This window comes from Esox lucius, chromosome 12 (assembly GCF_011004845.1).
Source record: "Esox lucius isolate fEsoLuc1 chromosome 12, fEsoLuc1.pri, whole genome shotgun sequence".
In the NCBI taxonomy this organism is placed as follows: Eukaryota; Metazoa; Chordata; class Actinopteri; order Esociformes; family Esocidae; genus Esox; species Esox lucius.
This window is the reverse complement of record NC_047580.1, coordinates 17,420,074-17,441,202: the sequence shown is the minus strand read 5'-3', so window position 1 is coordinate 17,441,202 and position 21,129 is coordinate 17,420,074. Positions and strand designations below refer to the sequence as shown.

The 21,129-nt window shown below is 41.8% G+C and overlaps 1 protein-coding gene across 2 annotated transcripts; it reads left to right on the top strand.

Annotated features, from left to right (window-relative positions):
- The first annotated feature begins 1,700 nt into the window (after positions 1-1,700).
- bcl2l1 (BCL2 like 1) lies at positions 1,701-19,314 on the top strand. 2 transcript variants are annotated; one of them, XM_010875521.3, is made up of 3 exons: positions 1,701-1,805; positions 4,360-5,083; positions 18,385-19,314. In XM_010875521.3, the coding sequence occupies exons 2-3, from the start codon at positions 4,535-4,537 to the stop codon at positions 18,526-18,528; spliced, it is 693 nt and encodes a 230-aa protein (XP_010873823.1). In that variant the 5' UTR covers positions 1,701-1,805; positions 4,360-4,534; the 3' UTR covers positions 18,529-19,314. The 2 variants fall into 2 exon arrangements, with proteins under 2 accessions (XP_010873823.1, XP_010873822.1); XM_010875520.3 differs by lacking the exon at positions 1,701-1,805 and adding an exon at positions 3,117-3,281.
- The last annotated feature ends 1,815 nt before the right edge of the window (positions 19,315-21,129 follow it).

The following is a 21,129-nucleotide window of genomic DNA, read 5'->3' as shown; positions in this document are numbered from 1 at the left end:
TGATTTGTAAGATACTTTCTTTGGGGTGTATCTATCATTCATTCAAATTGTTTGGGGTAACTACAATATCCTATTTATTGTTCAGCTAAATCTTGAATGTTACAGGGCTAATGTGTTTCATTTAATCAAGAATTTAATCAAGTACTCTGACTATTCGTCCTCTGCTCCTTAAAGTCCTTGTTGAGTGTTTTATGCACTTGCCAAATCATGTAGGTTGGCTGTAGCTGAGGTAAATCCTTACATTGAGATCATTGTCAATGTGTTTTTAGCTCATAAAAGACAGCTGAATTCAGTTGAACTGAAACAGCAGTGTTCAGCACCATAGTGCAGAAACCAGAAGCTGGCAACTTTCGTATGGCCAGTGCAGGTTATTTTCTTCACTTATTTATGCATTGGACTGTTTCAATAGACTGCTTGATCAGGGTTAAAATAATTGTCCGCTACCCTTTCAGTTTCTGTTTAGGTTTTTCCCTAGGTAGCTCCTTAGTCCCTCCTTGACGATTGTCTTGACAATGTTTTTAGTTTTTGTGGGTGGGGTGTGGGGGGGGGGTTACTTTCAACTCACGGAACACCCAGGGTCTCAATCAACCAAAAATGACTCAGTTTGCACATTTGCCGCTGTCCTGTGATATTGTATATTCCTAAATTAAACCAATTTGAAGAATGACTCCACTATCAGGCGTCGATGGGTGGACCACTGTACCTTTATATATTTTCATGATGTTGGCAGTAATGGTTTGGAGCGGGACACCTAGCAAAGATCCACTATTGCCAAAAGGGATGGTAACTTTCTGATTACTGTGGGAGAGATCCACTCAACCCCAAAACCCTGAATTACTTTAATATATATGGCTCAAATATTTACATCCCCACCTGTGTGGGGAAGGTTCTAGCCCTGTTATTAGAAATATTTTAGACTAATCTGGAGAGGAGACCATTGCTGGGCCAGTACTTTGATTAATCCTTCATTGCCTGACACCTGTGCTGGTTAACGCTGCTGTGTAACATAACCTAATCTTTAGTATGTAAACATGGAGGGGCTTATATTATAGCATTTCAAGCAAATGGAAAGAAAGAGTAAGCCAAAATTAAAATCAGATTTGGATGTCAAATTAACTTACAGGATGAGGAGTGTTGAAGTCATCAATCTCTGGAGAAACACCCCAAAAATATATATTTGAGTTATGACTACAATCAGATACTCTGCTAAAATATTTTACATTTATCACAAGCCCTACAAACTTTGACCATTCTACAATATAATGTAATCTTTGTGATTAGCTTTTGATCAAGTTAATTGGCTCTAACAATTTTCAGTTCTACAGGAAGGTCATGTTGGGGATGGATTTATAAAATGGATTGAAATACATTGGGATTGAAATTATGAAGCAATATTCTAAATTCAAAATGAATATTTAACTTCTGATGGAGAAATTCAAAGCAAAATATTCTGATATCCCTGCTGGGAAGAGTAAAAGCAATTTTCTTTTTCAAAAATTAACCTTTTTGAAAACACAATATTATTTTTATATTTTTGCATTATGTACTGTATTTAAAAAAAATAATAATTGTATTAAAAAAAATCTTAATCATACATTTCTATGGACATCGCCAGTTGGATTTAGTCGCAAAAGAGATTCATTCTCCAATACATTTCTTATTTGGAGCTCGAGATGCTTTAGTCCTCCCACCGCTAGAGGCATTGTTTGGGGATGTCCCAACGTTGTGGAAAATTAGCTATCCAGTCTCAGTCAGTCAATGGCAGTGTCCCTGCTGATGATTGTGCCAACCAGTGAAGTTGCTAAGTAAGTGTTACTTATTGTTTAGTTATGTTAATCGGGTTTAATTTGAAGCTGTTTGTATCAAGCTAGCTGATAGTTGGATGATAATGTTGCCAGTTTGCAAGTTAAGAACCACAACAGGCACCACTAGCTACGACGTAGCATGTTAGCCATTCTTACCAAATCAAATGAAATGGGAAAAAATTTAGACCATACAGTAATGATGAATTTGTTTTGAACAAACAAGCAAGCATATCTAGCCTGGTCATTTCATTTCCCTGTCCATTGTTAATAAAATAGAAATGTAATCCTGATCCCAGTCATAACAAGCCCTGGATTGTAACTGTACAATACAGCACTAATTGCCTTAGGTTTAGGTTGATTTGGTAATATTGGCCTCGACATAGTAAAAATACATTGTCGCTAACAATCGTAATGTTGACGTGCAGTTGGCGAACTGAATTTGTTGATCTAATAGTTAAAGTAATGTCTGCGACTGCAGTGATTAAAGGTTTTGACGCGTGTGTTTATGATCAGTAAAAAATGATTAATCGCTGTGTGACGGTAGTCTCTACGTTTTCCCTGTTCGAACTAAAAGTAGAAATTTGTAGTGAAGAAAATGTTTAAAAATACTACTATAAACGGTTGACATGTAATTGCATATTATGTTAAAATCACACTAGGTATGTAAGCCTTCTTAATTGCAATGGACGCATACATGTTATGGAGGACCACTCCTGGAATAATTACAATTAAATTAATGTCAACATAAACATATACAGAATGTAATATATGCATAAATAGAAAGTTAGTTAATGAATGGTATCAATTTATTTACAATATAAGTAAATAACCAGAAATAGATCAATTATTATTCCAAATGTATTTTATTTGAATAATGAATTTACTTATTTCTTACAATAATATAAAAACAGGTGTCAAATAAACGTATGTAGGAGGTATATAACAAAACCATTTATTAATGAACGTGACAGCGCGTTGCTTGATTGCGTTTGCTTGGGGTGCGTGCAATACCAGTTCTACATAATGGGGTTTACCTTAGGGACTATACATCAAAGAGTACTAAATTCTTGAAAAACTGTATATTTTATTAAGCAAAATCTAAACTAGAAATATTAAATAACCGGTTGTCTGTAGCAGTTGTTTTTAATTAATGTTCTTATTCATACAAATGTTACGGTAAAATATAAAACTAACAGCAATTCAACCTCGTATTTGTGTTCCACTTGCAATTTGGAACTGTTATTTTGAATGCGAACTAGCAAATACTTAGCTTGTTACGTAACTGAGTAGGTTGGTCTTAAGGAGTGCAGTGGTTGGGGGGCATACCCAAGACGGATAGATATGTATCCCACGTAGCAGTAGTAACTGTCCATACTCTCGGATTTTGACAGCAATACGGATGGTTTCCGAAAATCAAATTTTTCACGCAAATGACTGAGAAGGGTTGCTGTTAAAGATATTTCACGTTTAGTATAGGTAAGTAAGAACCTTGTTTGACGCAGCCTTGATTTTTAGCGACGTGATAATAATGATTGTTATTATGTAGTTCGCTCAGCTGACTTTTCTTTTATCAACAAATGTTTACTCGAAATTAAATGGCCCCTGGAAACCACCTTAAAACGAATGATTAGGCTACAACTACTGCTACATGTATCCGGTATTACATATTAGATAAAGTTGGATATTTACTCTATTTCAGTATTTTTTGCCTTCAGAATGTAATAGACTTGGCTGACATTTGATGAAATTTGTAGAATGTTGTTTATCTCTAGAGAAGCTAGCGACACGTGGTTGTTAGCTGTGGCTACTGTAAACATAATAAAAACAACCACATTTAGGGCACTCCTTTCGATGTAATAATTATCCTCGCGCGGAGTTGGGACTGTTCATCTAGTCAATTGTAACCTTCCAGCCATCAGAAAGGTCAGGTCCGGTGGTTAAGAGTATACTGACACAAATCTGGGATAAATGCCCCTTTATTACCACATGCTGTTTTCCAACAACAGGGGTTCCCTACTGTCCTTACTGACGCGCACGCGCAAAGTGAAGAAATCACTAATGATTATGAAGTAATAGTGTATCGACAATTTTTTTTGAAATTATTTTAGTTGGTTGACTAAAGAAAATGCCAGGTTTAACAGTATTGTCAATGCATATTGTAAAATTAGGTTAACTTGTGTGTTTTCATATTATGTGTTTCCATATAATATACTAAGTCAAATTTTACAAATGGTAATGGATATCGAATGAAACTACCTGGTAAAATAAAGGTAAGATATTTTGCTATATTTAGCCTCTGTAAGAAACCACCTGCTATTTAAAATGTCCTACTGCTGTGACTGTTCCATAGCCACTAGACTGTGGGAGCAGGCTAGTAAATTACAAAGATTTGCCATCTGTTTTATCCCCAATTAAGGCAATGTACTTTGACCCCACTTGTCAATATCTAATTTTTTTTTCCTTACAGCTACTGTCCACCCAACTTACCTATGCTAATTATTTAAATGAATACTACTTAATACTAAGATCTCCATTGTTCTCTCTCTCATCACAGGGGCTGACCCATTGCACCGGCTTTGTTTTTTTTTTTTGTATTCACAAAGTCAATTTTCTGGATACACAGAATGACACAGATTGGAATAAATACAGAGGACTGATCCTAAGTGGTGTGCCACAAGCAGGTAAAGATAAATACCCTGGAGCAGAGAAGAAACACAAGGAAACTAATTATGACTTACAACAACAAAGAACTGGTGGCATACTATATTACCTATAAACTATCCCAGAGAAACTACCCCATCAATCACACTGGGCTCACAGGAGCATTTGATCGGACTGAGGGGGGAGAGGTGGAAGAGGTGGCAGCAGTCACCATGCACCCCAATGGCACAATGAATGGGACGAGTCCTGGGACTCCAACACAACAGTCCCCCCCCTCATCTCCTCGGCGGACAGTTGGCCTGGATGCAGTGAAAGAGGCACTGCGGGACTCTGCCAACGAGTTTGAGCTGCGTTACGCCCTAGCATTCAGTGACCTGTCATCCCAGCTGCACCTCACACCGGCTACAGCCTACCAGAGCTTTGCAAGTGTGATGGATGAGGTGTTCCGGGATGGGGTGAACTGGGGAAGGGTTGTGGGCCTGTTTGCGTTCGGAGGGGCCCTCTGTGTAGAGTGCGTGGAGAAGGAGATGAGCCCCCTTGTGGGACGGATTGCTGACTGGATGACCGTCTACCTGGATAACCACATCCAGCCCTGGATCGAGAGCCAAGGAGGATGGGTGAGTCACTGGAATTCACTGTTATTCCTCATTAAGAGTGTGTCTGACCAGCGCAGAATGTGAGGGTTTAGCAATGGTTCTGTACATCTGCTGTTTGTTTCATGTGGAATTATGCAGTAATCACAAATCAGAAATGCAAATTATATACATCTGTTCGTTAAGTGTACTTTGGAGTTTTGGGAAGGTTTTGGGTAAGTTCAAAGTGTTTTTATCATCCCAGAATAGGCTGTTATCAGATGGCTGGACGCAGAAAGAGACCAATATGAGCCCCACATACACAGATGGGAAAAATAGCAGGAAATGAATTGTCTGTTGATTACATATAGTAGCTTACAGTTGAGGGGCTTGAGCTTTGTGAGATTTGTTTGACAGTTGGTGGTGGAATATATGACTGTGTTCTTCTCCTCTTAAAGAACCAATGTGAAGAACCGTGTGGTTACATTCTCGACGTTGTTGATAAAATAATTAGATTGGGTAAAATATTTGAACAGGTATTGATTGTACACATTAGCTGTTTGTGTATGCGTGTGAGTGATTGCATCAATCTCAGTTTTGAGCTATATCTAATGCTTGACCTCTGATGCTAGTGGCTGATTTTTCAGCTCTTGGACAGTTCTGTTGTCTCTAACCTCCTGAAATGGGGTGTGGTTGACCACATAAACCAAGCAGAAAAAACAGAGAGTAGAAGATAAGTGTGAGATGCCTCTGGCCAGCTGAGCATTGATTCGCCTCTTTTGAGTTCTCAGCCGAATTGAAACCAACTCTGCCGACTGAGATCGAAGTCTTCATGGGGGGATAAAGTATAGGCTTAGGATAGGCTTTACAGATCATTCTTTGTTCTCTCTGTTGTCAGCTGAGAGAGGGGTTATCTTGTCTGTTCCTGGTGGGTGGGTGTGTCATGTGATGGAAGGAGGGCACTTTAGGTCAGCTGTTTCCTTTTGTGGGGGATGTTATGATTGATGTTGAATGGGAAGGTCATTTTGTATCCGTCTCTGAGGACAGGTTCTATGGAAACAGTGTTTTTATTGGGTGCCCTGTGGGTAGGTGCCATCAGGTGGAAGTGTCTTTCCGTTGTTATTTACAGAGCTGAATTTGAATTGTGTTGTAATAGGCAGAATAGTTGGACACAGGTAGCACATACGGCTCCGTGTCATGCCACCACACCCAGAAACACCTGATCTAACACCCGTGAGGTAATCTGGAATCTAATAACATGAATGGCCTGAATATTGAATGGTGTAATGTGCTCTATAAAGATTCAGTGAAACTGTTTTGTTTCACTTCTGCTTGTACTATTGAAATAGTTTCAAAGTAATTTCCTTCCTAGTGTGTTCTTTGTCGTGCACTCCTAACACCCAGTTTAATGTTTTGTTTTCAGAGATGGGCATATTGATTATGCTTTGCTGATATTAGATAGATTAGCTGTTGTAGGAAAATGTGCCGTTGTTGCATGTATTACTGAGTTCTATCAGCGCAAAATGTTCCTGTCGTATTTATGGATAGAAAACTATTTAAATAGCCTATTATTTAAATGTTATTTCATTTTTTTAAATGATGTCTGGATAACTTGTTAATGTGAGTAGACCTGCACGCGGAGGAGAAATTCCCCTTATACAGCTCACACAGGAAAGAAAACAACACAAATGAGATTAGAATTGGTTTCATGTGGTTTGTATAATTTATATAGTAATAAATGTACAACCCACACTACTTTGCTCCCTGTGCAGCTAGGTGGGACAACCCCAAACCACGAGGGAAAACCTATTTATTTAAATTACCCGGTTTTTCCAGTTAAGAAATACCTAACTTATTTTGTCATTTCTAAATGTTGTTTGATGTTCTCTTGTTACATCAGCATGTCTAACGACCTACACACCCTTTGTTCTTGTTCTTGAAATGCACAGGCTATGCCCTCTGTTTCTGTCTTAAAACACCCACACGCACTCAGCCGTTGGCAGCTGCTGGATACAGACCTAGAGCAGGTGTGCCCTATTACCTGAATATATTGTGTTGGAATAGAGAACTTTAGTTGGTTGCTTAGGGAAGTCCACAATGGGTTGTATCAGTTCTACTTACTGTTTTCCCCCAAAAAAACTGGCTGCTCTTTGTTCATTGCTTTATAAGCTTTATGTTTCCTGCATGATAAGCTTTGACTTCTGGAAGTTGTGTGGGGGAACGTAACTAATTGGAAGGAATGAAACACAGTTTTAAAGTGATTGAAAATGGCCATCCCCCAAAAATGATGCACCAATCTTCTGGGCCGATCAGTGAAATTTGTATATGCCTGATCTTTATGTAAAGACACTTTCATTTACACAAGTTTAGTCAAAATATTGATTTAGTGTTGTTTTAGTGACTCACATCTCTGTGAATGTGAACCAAATGTATTTGTTAGTCAAACAGAGTTCTAAACGCGTTGATTTATAAAACCACCGTCTGCTTGATGTGACTTCATGTACAGGAGAACGTTCCTCCAGAGATACCCCATGCTACATTCCTACTGAGGTCCACAGTTTCATCCCAAAAATGCGTTCTGTGTAAAGTACATCTTCAAACAATGAAGAGTGAACGGACAGCAGAGTCCGCTTGTGAACCTACTCAGGATATTATAGCGGTATCTGGTGACTGTGCAGAACTTACTGGTGTCGCATATAAACCACCAAAGGCAAACTCTGTCTGTTTTTAAATTACGGTAGGCCGTTAGCATTAACCTTGCGAAGTTAATATTTTCTATTCCTTGTTATATCACCAAAATGTGAAAAACACTGGGCCAGAGGTGTCTGAGAAGTAGAGGCCCGGGTGTACATTCCACATTCACAGACGGAGAGTGATCCACAACCCTCAGGTCTATGAGGACAGGCAGTGAGAGGTGGAATTGCCTTCCATCTTAATAAGGCTAGTAACGCTTCTCTCACCGACAGGTGTGAAGTTGGAGGTAGAAATTGAACATGTTAACCAGAAGCAAATTCAATACTACCTCTCTCTCCATATACTCCAAGTTAATTGCTGTGGAAAAGCCTCAGCTACATTGGAATGAAAAAAGAGTTTGTTTGTGAGAACGATGAGCCTGGTAAATATTTTTTGTTTTAACAGACTGTAATGGATAACTTATTTGGAATGTCAGTGGGAGAGAGCCAATCTGACAATGATTGTAGGTGCTGGGTGGAAAATGCCCGAACGGAGACAGGCAGGAAATAGGTTCTATCTTATTTTTCAGATAGGCAGGAAATCATAACATCATGTTTTACTCTTATATCAGACTGTATTCATATATACTTATTTGTTGTTTCTGGAGCACCTGAGCTCTTGCCATTGTCCTTCTGTGGGTATTTCATAGTCAAGGCACATTTCCTACCGGTGCCCTTGGAAATAACCTACACACTCATTACCATGCACATAGGATACACACATACCTATCCTTGCCATCTTCTGTCAGACTGAGGGTGGTACAAGGATATGGTGCCCCTGGGACCTGTCACCCCTCCCTCTGGTCCTCCCTCCCCCAGCCACCACACACTTCCAGACGTGTTGCAGACCCGACAGGCAACAACATGTCGGGGTGTGGCTGCCCTTAAAACGGCCCCTCTCACGGTTACGTGTGTGTTTGTTTACCAGTTCATCCATCCTCGCATTCCTCCTCGTTTTCCTTCCATCTGTCCGTCATCATCCCTGGACGACCGTCTCGTCCCTGCGATGGAGCATACGAATAGTGTAATAATATGTCGTTTCTGTCTAAAATAATGTCTGAGTCAATAGGTTTGGTCTTATTGTGGGGTGCTGTGCGTCGGGGAGCGAGCAACGCCACAGACTGTTCACGTGACCGACTTCAACAAAGGACCTCTGCCTGCACGTACTCATGCAGGCAGACAGTGGAATGGGGTCTCTATCTGCTGTGCCCAGAAGTTCCCATAGGTATTGCGCTGGGATGTAAATGTATAGAGGCAGAATGTCGTTCTAATGAATGGGGGTGCATCTAAATGTGACACTGTTTTTCTGTGGTTTTCGGTAACGTCCACCATGCACCAAGTACTCCCAACCTGGTTGGGGGCTTATAAACAGTTCTCTTCGAGCCTGTGTTTTGCGTGTCTTTAAATCATTTCCTTATGAATGTGTTCCGTCTTGTGTCCCCGTGTAGTCTTAACGTTGATTTTGTGTGTTTTTATGATTGATGGTTTGTCAGTGACGGGGGCAGAAACGGCAAACGTACAGTGTTGTTTGGCATCCTCAGGCTCGTCAAATAACCATCAGTTTGACGCAGTAGGTTTCACTCTGAGTGAGGAGAGAGGGTGAGAGATTGGGCCATTCCACTGCTACAGGGTTGGAGGGGAGGACTTTTCTCAACTCCCCTTCAAAGAAACCATGAGCCGTTCCACTCCTACGGGGATGCAGTGGGGATCCAGCCGCTCTCGTGTGTATGTGACCGACCAGATGAGATGACAGGATGCAGCCAGGAGACGAGACGGTCTGTCTGGGGATAGATGGTGTCAACTGTGTCTGTCTGGGCGTAATGGGCTAATGGAACAGTCCATAATGGGCCAATGGAAAGGTCTGCTTAGCGGCAACTCCCCTCTCTATTTATAGCCTCTATCAGTACATCATGCAGTGGTGTGTAAGACAGACCTTCACCACCGCAGGCTGACGGAGTTCACCACAACACAGCTCCCCCTCCAGCTGAGATGCACCCACACTAATCAGTCAGCCAGAGCTGTGCTCTATATACAGCAGCTTCATGTGAATCTGCACAGAGCAGCCAGGCATCCAGCTGTGCTGAGGGGGCTCCGTATCCATGCAGGGCAGGCTGGGGATTCTGGCCGGGACGGTGGCTGATGGGGTACGGGCAGAGGCACCGTGGCGGTGGCCAGGGTACCACCAACCTGGACACTTTCGGCTTCATCAACTAGCTATCTGAGATGACTCATGGCCAGAATGACTCAGTCACCCCATGTGGGTTAGTAGGTGGTGAAAGTGGAGCAGAATGTTTCTGGTGCAGCCTTCCTGGAAACGTCGTCTGCGTGGCTGCTGCTCCCCCTGCTTTAGTTCTGAGCCGGCTTAGTGTGGAAATCAGGTCATGAGCAATTCTTTTCCCTCTCCCTCATGTTAACTTTCTCCCACTGTCTCTCTCAGAATATCCCCTTCCAGATGATTTCATTTCCTTCTTTTTTTTCTCTTCACTCTCAGAAGTACAATTACATAAGTACATGTTCTGAGTCTATTTCAATGATGAAATTATATCAGAAGATTATATTTTATGTTTGGAAGAATTGGTTGATTTCCCTATTGTTTGCATGTCTGGCCTATTTAATTGCACGTAGTGATAGTAGAATGGGCAGGACTATGGATGGTTCTCTACTGAAATCATGGCAAATGTTAGATACAAAAGATCCAGTTTACCTCTGCCAGGTAATTCTACTTTATGGTTGTGGAAAGGTTTTGTGGAAGTTTAAAGTATTTCTGACAAACCACAAAGATTTGTCATTAAGCTGGCTCCACACAGAGACCAATGTGGACACACAGCTTTTTTTTCCAAGCCATTAAGAGCTAAACGTAAGAATGTTAATGTTCCGTTGGTTAGATATAGTAGCTTAGAGCTTGCAGTGTTTAAGACTTGTGAGATTTGATGGTGAGTTTGTGGCAGAATATATGACAACTGCATTCCACAATTTTTGGCCAACTACCCAAGTGTGTTGTGGTGGTCAAGCTTTTGGAGAGTCCTGCTTTGTCTTCGCTTGCCAATTCTATAACCCCAAATGTAGGGACCCATTAATAGCAGGGAGTTCTCCACAATCCCCCTTTCCCCAGGTAATATCTGGTAACAGTTCCATATGCATCTGTGGAGGCGACACCCACTGTCCCACAGCACAGCCGGCCCTTTGAGCCCTCTCCCCTGCACACAAGCACATCATAGGGAAGACAAGACAATATTTCCCCATGTTGCTAGCCTACCTTTCAGGAAATTAATTAAGGAGAAACAATGCTTGGTTATCCTTTCTCCTCATAGGCGGTATCAGATGATGGGATCAGTGAGGTAGTTGTAATGTTTCAGACTGACACAGAGAGCCAGGGCTGTTCTCAGACAATATTACAGAAGCTCATGATCATGGCAACTTCGTGATTTACCAACACCATGTTATTCCAGTAGTAGTAATAAATGCAGGCCTTATTTTGGAGTATTTTGCGCTCCGCCCCATTGATCATGTTGTTCATGTAGATCTCATCCACTATTGTTTTCTGCCAGATGGCAGGTCTGACCCTTTGTGCGGGAGTTAGTGTTTGATGATTCTAGTTCATGTGATGTTGTTGGTGCTGTGAAGGGGGCCGCAAGAGGAACACACACAGACACATGAACCTGTTTCCCTGTGTGACTGCTGTGGGCCCTTTGTTCTGGCCTCCATGGGGAACACGGCGCTGACAGAATGGGGGCTGCAGGCACAGGACCCCAGTGAGATGGGGAACAGATTGGTGTCTGAGCCTAAACGTCCTGACTCATTAATCTCCTCTTTAATTCACGGATTCACCTCTGGCCCGATCAGCACAGACACAGACACCAGACTTGAGGAAATGAAAGGGGTCACGTCAACCATTGCGCCAGTTCCTCCACGTATGCTGTAGAACGCTCAGTAATAGCCCGCTGATGTCATCACCGGATCTAACGAAATCCTGTTTCTCCATCCCTGCCGCCTCCTTCCCGGACCGCAGCCTAGCTAATAGTTGTTGTTGTTTACCTCCCCCTGACGTGGGTGTTTAATGGCAGAGTTTCTTAGTGTGAAGTCTAGTGTTTACTCAGTTACCAGTCTTTATGGCTCGACAGTTTTCTCCCCGACCAGGCAACCCTTAAGAGCCGGACCACCCAGTGCGACCCCCTGAACAAGCAGATGTTCGATTTTTCAGGGAAAAGGTAACGCGAGGCTGGGAGACTTCTCTTGTTGGACGGCAACGCTCCCTCTTACCTCATCTTTCATGTTTTACCTCCTCCTTCATGGGTGAACAGGGCCGAAGAGAATCTTCACTCAGTTTCTTTTTGTCCAGACCGGTATGTAGGGATCTAGTTTCAGGCTTGTCTTCAATGCCTGCTGCTGTAGGTTGGAGCGGAACAGGGCCTTGCCCCGGAGACTTCCCACCCCTGCCCTGCCCTGCCCTGCCATGTCCCTGTGTACTATGGTTTGGCACAAAGCTGAACTCTCACGCTTGGGGTTGAATGTCTGCCAGTCGTCATAGCTAATTATGACCATCCACTGATTGGCTTGGGAGTTGTGTTGGAGTCTCTCAACTCTAGACTAGTTATTTTTTTTCCTGTGTGCTTTACTGGTGCATCACATGATAGCAGATCGAATGTGGAAATTGTGGTCTAAACATACAGTTCACTAACAGCAAGATAACTATCCTTCCTTTCAGTTTTTCATCAAACACAATGTTCTGCGTTTTTGAGTTTACTCAATAAACAAACAGTGACGTGATAAGGAATTGCACTTTTGCCCCTGAAGAACAACATGTCCTATGTGTTGCAATGAGCAGGAAGGTTGGCGTAGTGTTTGAATATAGTCGGTCCCCCCCCAGCTGTCGTCTGTAACTAGCCCCACTTCCACGCCAGCATAACTTGGTTACAGAGAGGGTTTGTTCTGATCTTTGCTGAGTCATTACCAATTCAGTCAGAAAAATTTCAAAACATGTCCAATTTGTGCTATGTGTGAGGTTATTCTCATGACTCATTCTGGACTGGATCCAGATCTCAAGGCACATCACAGAAGAATGTACCATTTAACAGGAAATCCGTCCAGTGACCAAGTGATTTTGCAACCCTCCATTGTTCTTGTTTAGGCTGTTTTTAGGCAGAATCTGGCCTGTCATTGTTCCTGTCGAGGCCTCTGGGTGCCTATGGGCTGGTTTACATTACAGGAGAGGATTAAACGCTAGGTGGACTATGGGCTGGTTTACATTACAGGAGAGGATTAAACGCTAGGTGGACTATGGGCTGGTTTACATTACAGGAGAGGATTAAACGCTAGGTGGACTATGGGCTGGTTTACATTACAGGAGAGGATTAAACGCTAGGTGGACTATGGGCTGGTTTACATTACAGGAGAGGATTAAACGCTAGGTGGACTATGGGCTGGTTTACATTACAGGAGAGAATCAAACGCTAGGTGGACCCATCAGTTTGCATAATCTTTTCCATTGCGTTTGAACTTAGGCCGTCATGTTTGAGACATACCATGCAGGACTGTGTCCGTCAATTACTGTAAAATCGTGCGATATGCGTGCGTACTGCTCAGAAACCTGATACAGCTCCAACACAAGTGCCTTAGCACTTACAAAATGAAGAGGGTCGCTATCGAAAATGTGGCACATTTCACCTTGGAAGGTGGCATCTCGATTTCTGCATGTTTACCCAACAAAATAATCCAGCTTCTAGAATCTTTTTCGATATGTCTCAGGAAATGTGTCAACAAGCCCATATGTTAACCTTCACTAGATGAATCATCTGAATTCCTCATTGCTACTTTGGTCCTACCCAATACTTGATAGGTGTACCTTATAAAGTGGCCGGTGAGTGTAAAAGTGAAGTATTCTGACTGGATTTGGTCGGTGTTGTAGCAGGGAGGCGGGGTTGCAGGTCATGATGTGGTGCAACAGGGAACTAACCCGTTTGGTCAGACAGTGAGTCAGGAGGGGTTGGTGCTGATGAGCTGTTCCATTTGCTCAGTGATTTAGTCTTGGGTCAACATACTGATCAGCTGTTCAGTGACAACTTTCGGCTCTTATTTTTCTTCTAGACCCCTTACTTCCCTTGTTCCTTATTCTGCCTTTTTCTTTTGTCACCCGGTGGTTAAAAAACAAAAAAAACAGAGGCTAGAAAACAACGGCTGCTGCTTAGCACCAACATCTCTGGGGAACAGGTGGGGTCTATGGAGAGATGTGAAGACAGTGTAGGCCTAGATACCTTGCAGGTGTGTATGAGACATAACCAGTCAAACAGATACAGACACGGAGGCCCTATGTGATTTGCTACCTGTAGTTTCCTTTAGCTCCTGTACACCAGAATGTTCACACCTGTTAAAGAGATGAGAAAGCGAGGGAGAACGAGGATTGTGGAACTTAAAAAAAAATACTCCATAGCTCTCTCTTTGGAAGTTGTAACTGTGCAAGTCTATTGGTCAAATCTTCCCTCTTAAAAAATGCAAAAGATACAACTGTACAAAACATTAGTGGTCCAAATCAGCAGAACTTGTTTTTTCATTGATCTGTATCATGGCATCTGCAGTGTTATTAATGTTTACCTACTCCTGAGATTACCTGGCAGGTGCAGTTCTGCAGGAGGCCTATGTGGAGTCAGATCCTCTGCATGGGTGTGTTCTAGGCATGCCTGGGCAGGTACTGTACACACTGAGACTCCAGAGATCGATCAGCACTGATGATCTTCTGCTGCCTTGATAATGGATCACAGGATGCCTTGTGTAGCTGAGAGACCTGGGTTCTGTTGATTAAGACAAACTGTGAAATAAATCAATGAACATGGACCCAGAGGTTCTGGTAGAACGATAAGGGGAGGGGAACCGTCACCCTGGAAGGATCCAGCCCCTAAAAACCGGGGGAGGTCAGTGGTCAGAGGGGAGACAAAGTGGCCACTAGTAACACACAAGCTTCAGTGTTCCACTGCCAAGATGTGGAACAACTGTCCATATGTCAACTACTACCTGGGTGCTCCACACATTTACATGCCAGCCGTCGCTGGAGAACTGTCGAATTGAAACCCGTTTGGAAGTCAATGCTAAGATGAGGCTAAACATTCTCAGATGAGGCCGAAATTGGCTGAAAAAAAGAAAGTGTGTATTGACCAAAAGCAACGCCTTTCCCACATTACAGCCTGGTGGTGGCAGCGTCAGCATGGGGGGGGTGTTCACCAACAGGAACTTCTAAACTTCGGTTTAAATGGATGGAGCCAATCCAAATACTAGAGGAAAAGCTGTATCAATGGGTCAGGAGTCGATGGGTCAGGAGTCGATGGGTCAGGAGTCGATGGGTCAGGAGTCGATGGGTCAGGAGTCGATGGGTCAGGAGTCGATGGAGTCCACCTTTCAGGAAAACAATGTCCCTCATTCATGAAACGTGTGTACGATTTGAATTGCCTTTGTGCATGTAATGCGCTAGACACACTTGCTTTGCCTTGCTTTTCTTAAGTCTCATGCTTAGCCTATATAGTTTCGATATACTTGGAGGTCATGAATAGTCATTATAATTTGAGTGGCTGGCATTTTGACTGTCAAACAGGCCTCAAATTTACCAGTGAGAGTTTCAATAAACCCGTGTTTGTGCAATGAGCAGTTTCCCTAATGAGTGCAGGGCATGCTTTTCTAAAGGACCTCGGCTCTGGGCAGAGGTGAAGAGGTGCAACGGTTTTGGAAATCACACTTTGAGATGATTGTAAGACTCCCCATGCTTGAATCAGAGATTTTTTTCTGAGAAGGTTTCATGAATGAGGGCCAATGATCCTAAACACAAGTCGTTTAAAAGGAGAAAATTAGTATACTGGAATGGTCTGGTCAAAGACTTGTGGCAAGAGTTGAAAGTTGTTTTGAACTTCCCAATCCACATAACCTATTCAGTAGAGGGCAACGTTAAACCCAGCCCATTTCATCAACAAAAAATACACTACTGGCAGTCTGACAACTTCCTCCCTAACTTCCATTTAGAGGTCTGTTTCATGACCTATCATCATCCCCAAGTGATTTTTGTGTCCCTACAGCCACAACATTCTACACATTCCTCTTAGTTCTTACAAGGAGTTATATTCTCAGTATCTTTAGCTCTTGTGAATGCGTCTGGTTTCTGTGCTAGTTGCATTTTGACATTCCTGAGAATCTAGTCACAGACATACCCACAGTGTCTTGGTTTGACCTGGTCGTTTTTCTTAATGAGAAATGGGTTTGCACTGTAGTGAAGTTTGCAATGATTCATTTTTAAATATTCATAGCAGCAGTTTTAATTTTATTGTGCCATAATAGACTGAAGTCCAGTGTGAGTAAACCATAGTTTGCTGTGTTCATGGGATGTGTTACAGTATCTGCTTCTCTCTTAAGTGACTATAAAATGTTACTGTTTTTTGTATCTCCAGAAACCGGTTTTGGCAGCCCTGATCTACAGTAATGTCTCTCAAGGAGTGCTTGTTGACGTCCTTAGGACTGAGATTAGCATTAGACACTTTCTAAAACACTGTTCTGGTGCACGTGATGACTCATTTACATAAAGAACCACCCTAAATGCTGCAAGAAATGTTACCAATTTCTATCCGCCAACATAGAGAAAGAAATAAAAATAAAAACAAAATCTACTAATAAGCCAAGTAACACTCTCAACAAAACATGGCTCATTGAAAACACACTCCTTGCGTAATGCAGCTTGTACCAGATCCTCAAGTAATGCAAGATTTGGACAAGTAATGCAATGCAAGTCAAAATGCAAGTAATGCCATTCAAAATACCTCAGTTTTTTCTTTTATAGTATTTAACTGTTTTAACTAAATTGCCTGCAACCTTACATTCTATTCTCTTTCTAATTTACTTAACTATTCAATTAAGCTTAAATTGTTTTAATTTTTATGAATTTGATAGCACCCTGCAAAAACTATTATTAGCTTAAGTGCCTATAAAAGCAATACATGAATAAACTATTAATGTATTCTCTTTTTTCTTCATAGTTTCTGATTTGGTGCAGTATGTCAATCCTTTCTCATTTGGTGGATGTTTCATCAGCAGTTTGACTTTTCTACCACAAGGTGCTGTGCATACGTGTGTTGATCAGAGGTGTGCTTAAATGTACACACATTCTCAAGGATAAGGAAAAAAAATATCAATCCCACACTTGCTTAGAAATGATAGCAAGCGTGGTTTACAAACATTTCTTTTCGTACGCAACATTGATAAATGAGGGCCCAGGGCTTATTGGGAAGTGAATGTTTCCAATTTTGCCCCAATTCCAACTGGACCTTTTGTCCCTGCTCCACCCTTTTCTCCTCACTCCCTTCTCCACCCTTTTCTCCTCACTCCCTTCTCTACCTTTCTCTCCCCGCTCTACCTTTCTCTCCCCGCTCTACCTTTCTCTCCCCGCTCTACCTTTCTCTCCCCGCTCTACCTTTCTCTCCCCGCTCTACCTTTCTCTCCCCGCTCTACCTTTCTCTCCCCGCTCTACCTTTCTCTCCCCGCTCTACCTTTCTCTCCCCTCTCCCCGCTCTACCTTTCTGTATAAAAGCATCAGCTAAATTACTAAAATGTAATTAGTCGATTTAACTTACATTACGTCCTTGATAAAAGCACATTTTCTTCTCTCTCTCTCGTCTCTCCTCTCTCTCTGTTATCTGCCCCCGCCATGTCACGCGCACCCGTCTTCGCTGAAGCCTTTTTCTACGAAAACCGATCTTTCGATTCCTCAGAAGCAATTTTACCCGATACGTGTGTGTGTGTGTGTGTGTGTGTGTGTGTGCATTCTCTCTGACATACACACCGCCACATAAGCAGCGAGCACCGCCATGTACTTTTATGGGAACCAACCATTTTGGCTGTTTGTTGCTATGTTCCCTCTTCTCAGGTCATATTGCTAGGACTTGGCCTTTGTGGTTGAGGTCAGTGATGTGGAGCAGTGCAGGTACAGGGCCAGGGAGGGATCCCTCTGACAGAGGAAGCAAGCAGGGATGTGGGCCACATCTGTCATCCAAACAGCCTGTCTGGAATGTCAAAAATTATTTCTGGCAGAGGGACAAAGGCCCTGAAGGGGCTCTTCTGATGCTTTCATGATGTCACCTGCTGAATTTTCATTTATTCACACTATTTGGTCTATAGTTATTTCCTTTAGTTTGACACATTTCTATTCTTACTGCTTAGTCACGTCAGTCCATTATCTACTGCACTAACAACCTCAGCCAGCCATAACACTGTGGCACAAGTAGCAGATTCCAGTGGATTAATAGTACAGTGTGTTTTAGCTCCCTCTTATGGTTGTTGACAGAACTGCAGAATGACACAAGGGTTCTGGGTTGTTCTTGAATTACTGGAAAGGGTGGGCTAAGGATAGGCTGTCGCAATGGTGGGGAAATAAAGATAGGTGGGAGTTACTAAACAACACTGTTTTTCCCCCTCACTTGTAATGCCATTGCTTTTCACTGGTACCTTACTATGTTGAGTCAGATGTGTAGGGACCCTTGGATGGTTTTGTTTGGTTGTCTCCCTGTCTTGATGTGTAGCTAGCCAACTATGTCCTTTCTTCCTTTTTTTTTACATAATATGTATTAACTGTTTCTCTTGTTTTTCCAGGACCGTTTTGCAGAGATCTTTGGGAAGGATGCTGCAGCCAACAGCAGGAAGTCTCAGGAGAGCTTTAAGAAGTGGCTGCTGGCAGGAATGACGCTGGTTACAGGAGTTGTCGTTGGGTCTCTTATTGCTCAGAAACGCCTGTGAGAACAACAACCACAGACTCCATTATGTGTGGGGGAAAAATAAAGTTTTTTTTTTTTCTTCCTTTAAACATCTTCCTTGATTTGCCAAGAAAGGACATTTATGTTTGAACCTTATATCCCATAATGCACTGAGGACACAAACTGTTGAGGCCACTGAGTGTCTCTGTTACCCTCATCAAACTCCTCCAAACAAAAAAACAAAACAAAGGAGGGTAGAACGGTCTGGGTTTTCTTTGTTTACTCTTGCCTGTCATTTCTCCAGTTGCTGTATTAATTACATTTTACAAATTTACTTTAATTTTGTATGCTGTGCTCCATTTATAGGGAATGTTCAAAGATCAGAAACTGATACCAGAAAATGAATCCAGATCCAATAGTGTTTGATCTGATAGGATTAGTACTTCCCATCACTGAGGTTTGTCTGATGCTCGTCTCTGACCTCCACTGGTATGAAGGTCGTTGTATAGACTGACAGGGATAAAGGATGTAGTCAGTCTGTAGACGATCCAGAGGTATGGAGTGAGACATGGTTGCTTTGTAGATACAGTGCCTCCCAAACATCTAACCAGCAAAATATGACTATTTCACTCTCAATAATTTAAAAACATTGTATTAAAAAAAAAGGTTATGAGATTATAGTAAATTAATGAGTGATTCAGACAGTTTTCAGTCTTGATGCTAGCTCTGTCATAACAGGTGATTTTGCTCTGATAAGAGTAAGTTCATTGAATTTTCTGTGTATGTGTTTTTAACATTCTAAACCATTAAAACCCATGTGATAATTCTCTGTCCGGATGGTGGTAAATACATACCTGAAACACAAGTGTGTTGGCTAGCCAGATAACACCAGGTGCATTTTACAACACCAATAGCCAGTGATGAAGAGTAGTTATCTACCTTCTGTTGGTACATGCTCTGTTCTTTCGTGGCTAAAAAGATTCAGTATTCACAACTTGCAACACAGCCTTGTGATAATGTTTAGTAAATAAGACTGAAGAGGAATAGAATTGTATTTATTGGGCTTATAGATCCGTGAGATGTGACATACTGCTGGCAGACATGCTTCAAAGACAGACCCCTTTAACCTGCCACCTTCATTTTCACACAATGTGGCACCATTAATGTATGTTCTACCCGTCATTGCAGCTGATGGTATGTGTCACTCAACACCAGAACACCTGCTACTGAGCACATCTGCCAGATCTAGTAGACAGACTTTACTTTGTTTCCCATACATCTTTACACACGGTCTGTCAGGAGGGCGTTTGACTAGCGGTAATAGTTTCATGCTCCGTGAGCGGGCTGGTTGGTTCATTCAGGAGAACTCGAGTGGATGAGGACAATGGGAGGAGTGCTGAGACGGGTGCAACCTCCTTCCTCACATCCTGACCCTTTTCCTTTCAGGGAATGGAGCCTGAGGGAAGTAGGGTTCCTCTGATTCTGCAGGTAGACCGTTGGAAACCCAGACCTCTGAGACTTCCATCAGCTAGGGGCTCCTGTTTGGAGTAGTTTCCTAGGTTTCAAAGCTGGAATAATGCTTTTTCATTTGCTGTGTTCTTTCCACATTTTATTTGAACAGTAGCAGGGCTTTTCTTTTTTTACTTCAGGCATGTCGATTAGCATTTTAAATGCTTTTTTTTGTCAAAGTCCTGGTGTTTGTTTATTCACCCCATGGTCTCTGCATTTCATGCCAAATGTCATTTGTTTGTCATGTTTTGAGCAGAGATAAATAAAGGACTGCCAATAACCCCCATCATATCGGTTTAGAGAGACAGTACATGTCCCTCCAGGGTATTGAATGTCATGTGCAGCATGTATTTAGGTGTACCATCACCCTTAGGCTCTTCACACTTTTCTGTCCCTGATTATTTTCTTGCTGATATCACGAGAACACCGTATTGGCTTCACTGGGGTCAAAGTTTCAATTATACCTATGAATATAGGCAACTGTAGAGAATTATAGAATCTAAGTATATTTGCCATGAACACCACTAAATATCTGCCAAGTGATCATAAACATCCACCATTTCATCACAGGTCTGATTAGATCCATTCCAAGACAGTATATATTTTTCTAGTGCGTGCCTCACAAAAGCTGCTTGCAGTCTCTTTCTGCAATGTGATCTGTGTCACAAGAAGTCCTTTCCACCTGTGTGTGTGTATATATATATATACTCTATGGCAAATATTTGCAGGAGGCACAACACTACATATAGTAGTTATTTAAAACTATTAGAATAGTAGCATAGCTTAGCAACCTATTTAAAACATTTGACTGAAATGTTATTTATATTTGATGTAAAGCATAGTGTCCTTTCGAATGGCCTTAAATTCCATATTTGAACTTGTGTGTTTGTAAATCATTGTTTTTAGGGTTATTTAACTGATAATATAAATACATTTTATTTCCCCATTGATAGCTTAAGGCTTTTTCTGTCTTACAATTGTCTTAGATTACATACAACTGAATAAAGACCAATGTGAAACATCGAAAGAATTGCATTTTTATGTTGGTGTTTATGAAGATTAGGTGAAACGTCAGAAGACTAAAAACGTTTCCAATGTTTATAAATATTGGAGGAAAACCTCATACTAGCTCTCT

Excerpts from the sequence above, each read along its gene's own strand:
- bcl2l1 (XM_010875521.3), top strand. The coding sequence starts at position 4,535 with ATGACTTACAACAACAAAGAACTGGTGGCATACTATATTACCTATAAA. Across the intron at positions 5,084-18,384 it reads TCGAGAGCCAAGGAGGATGG|GACCGTTTTGCAGAGATCTT; the intron begins GTGAGTCACTGG and ends TTGTTTTTCCAG.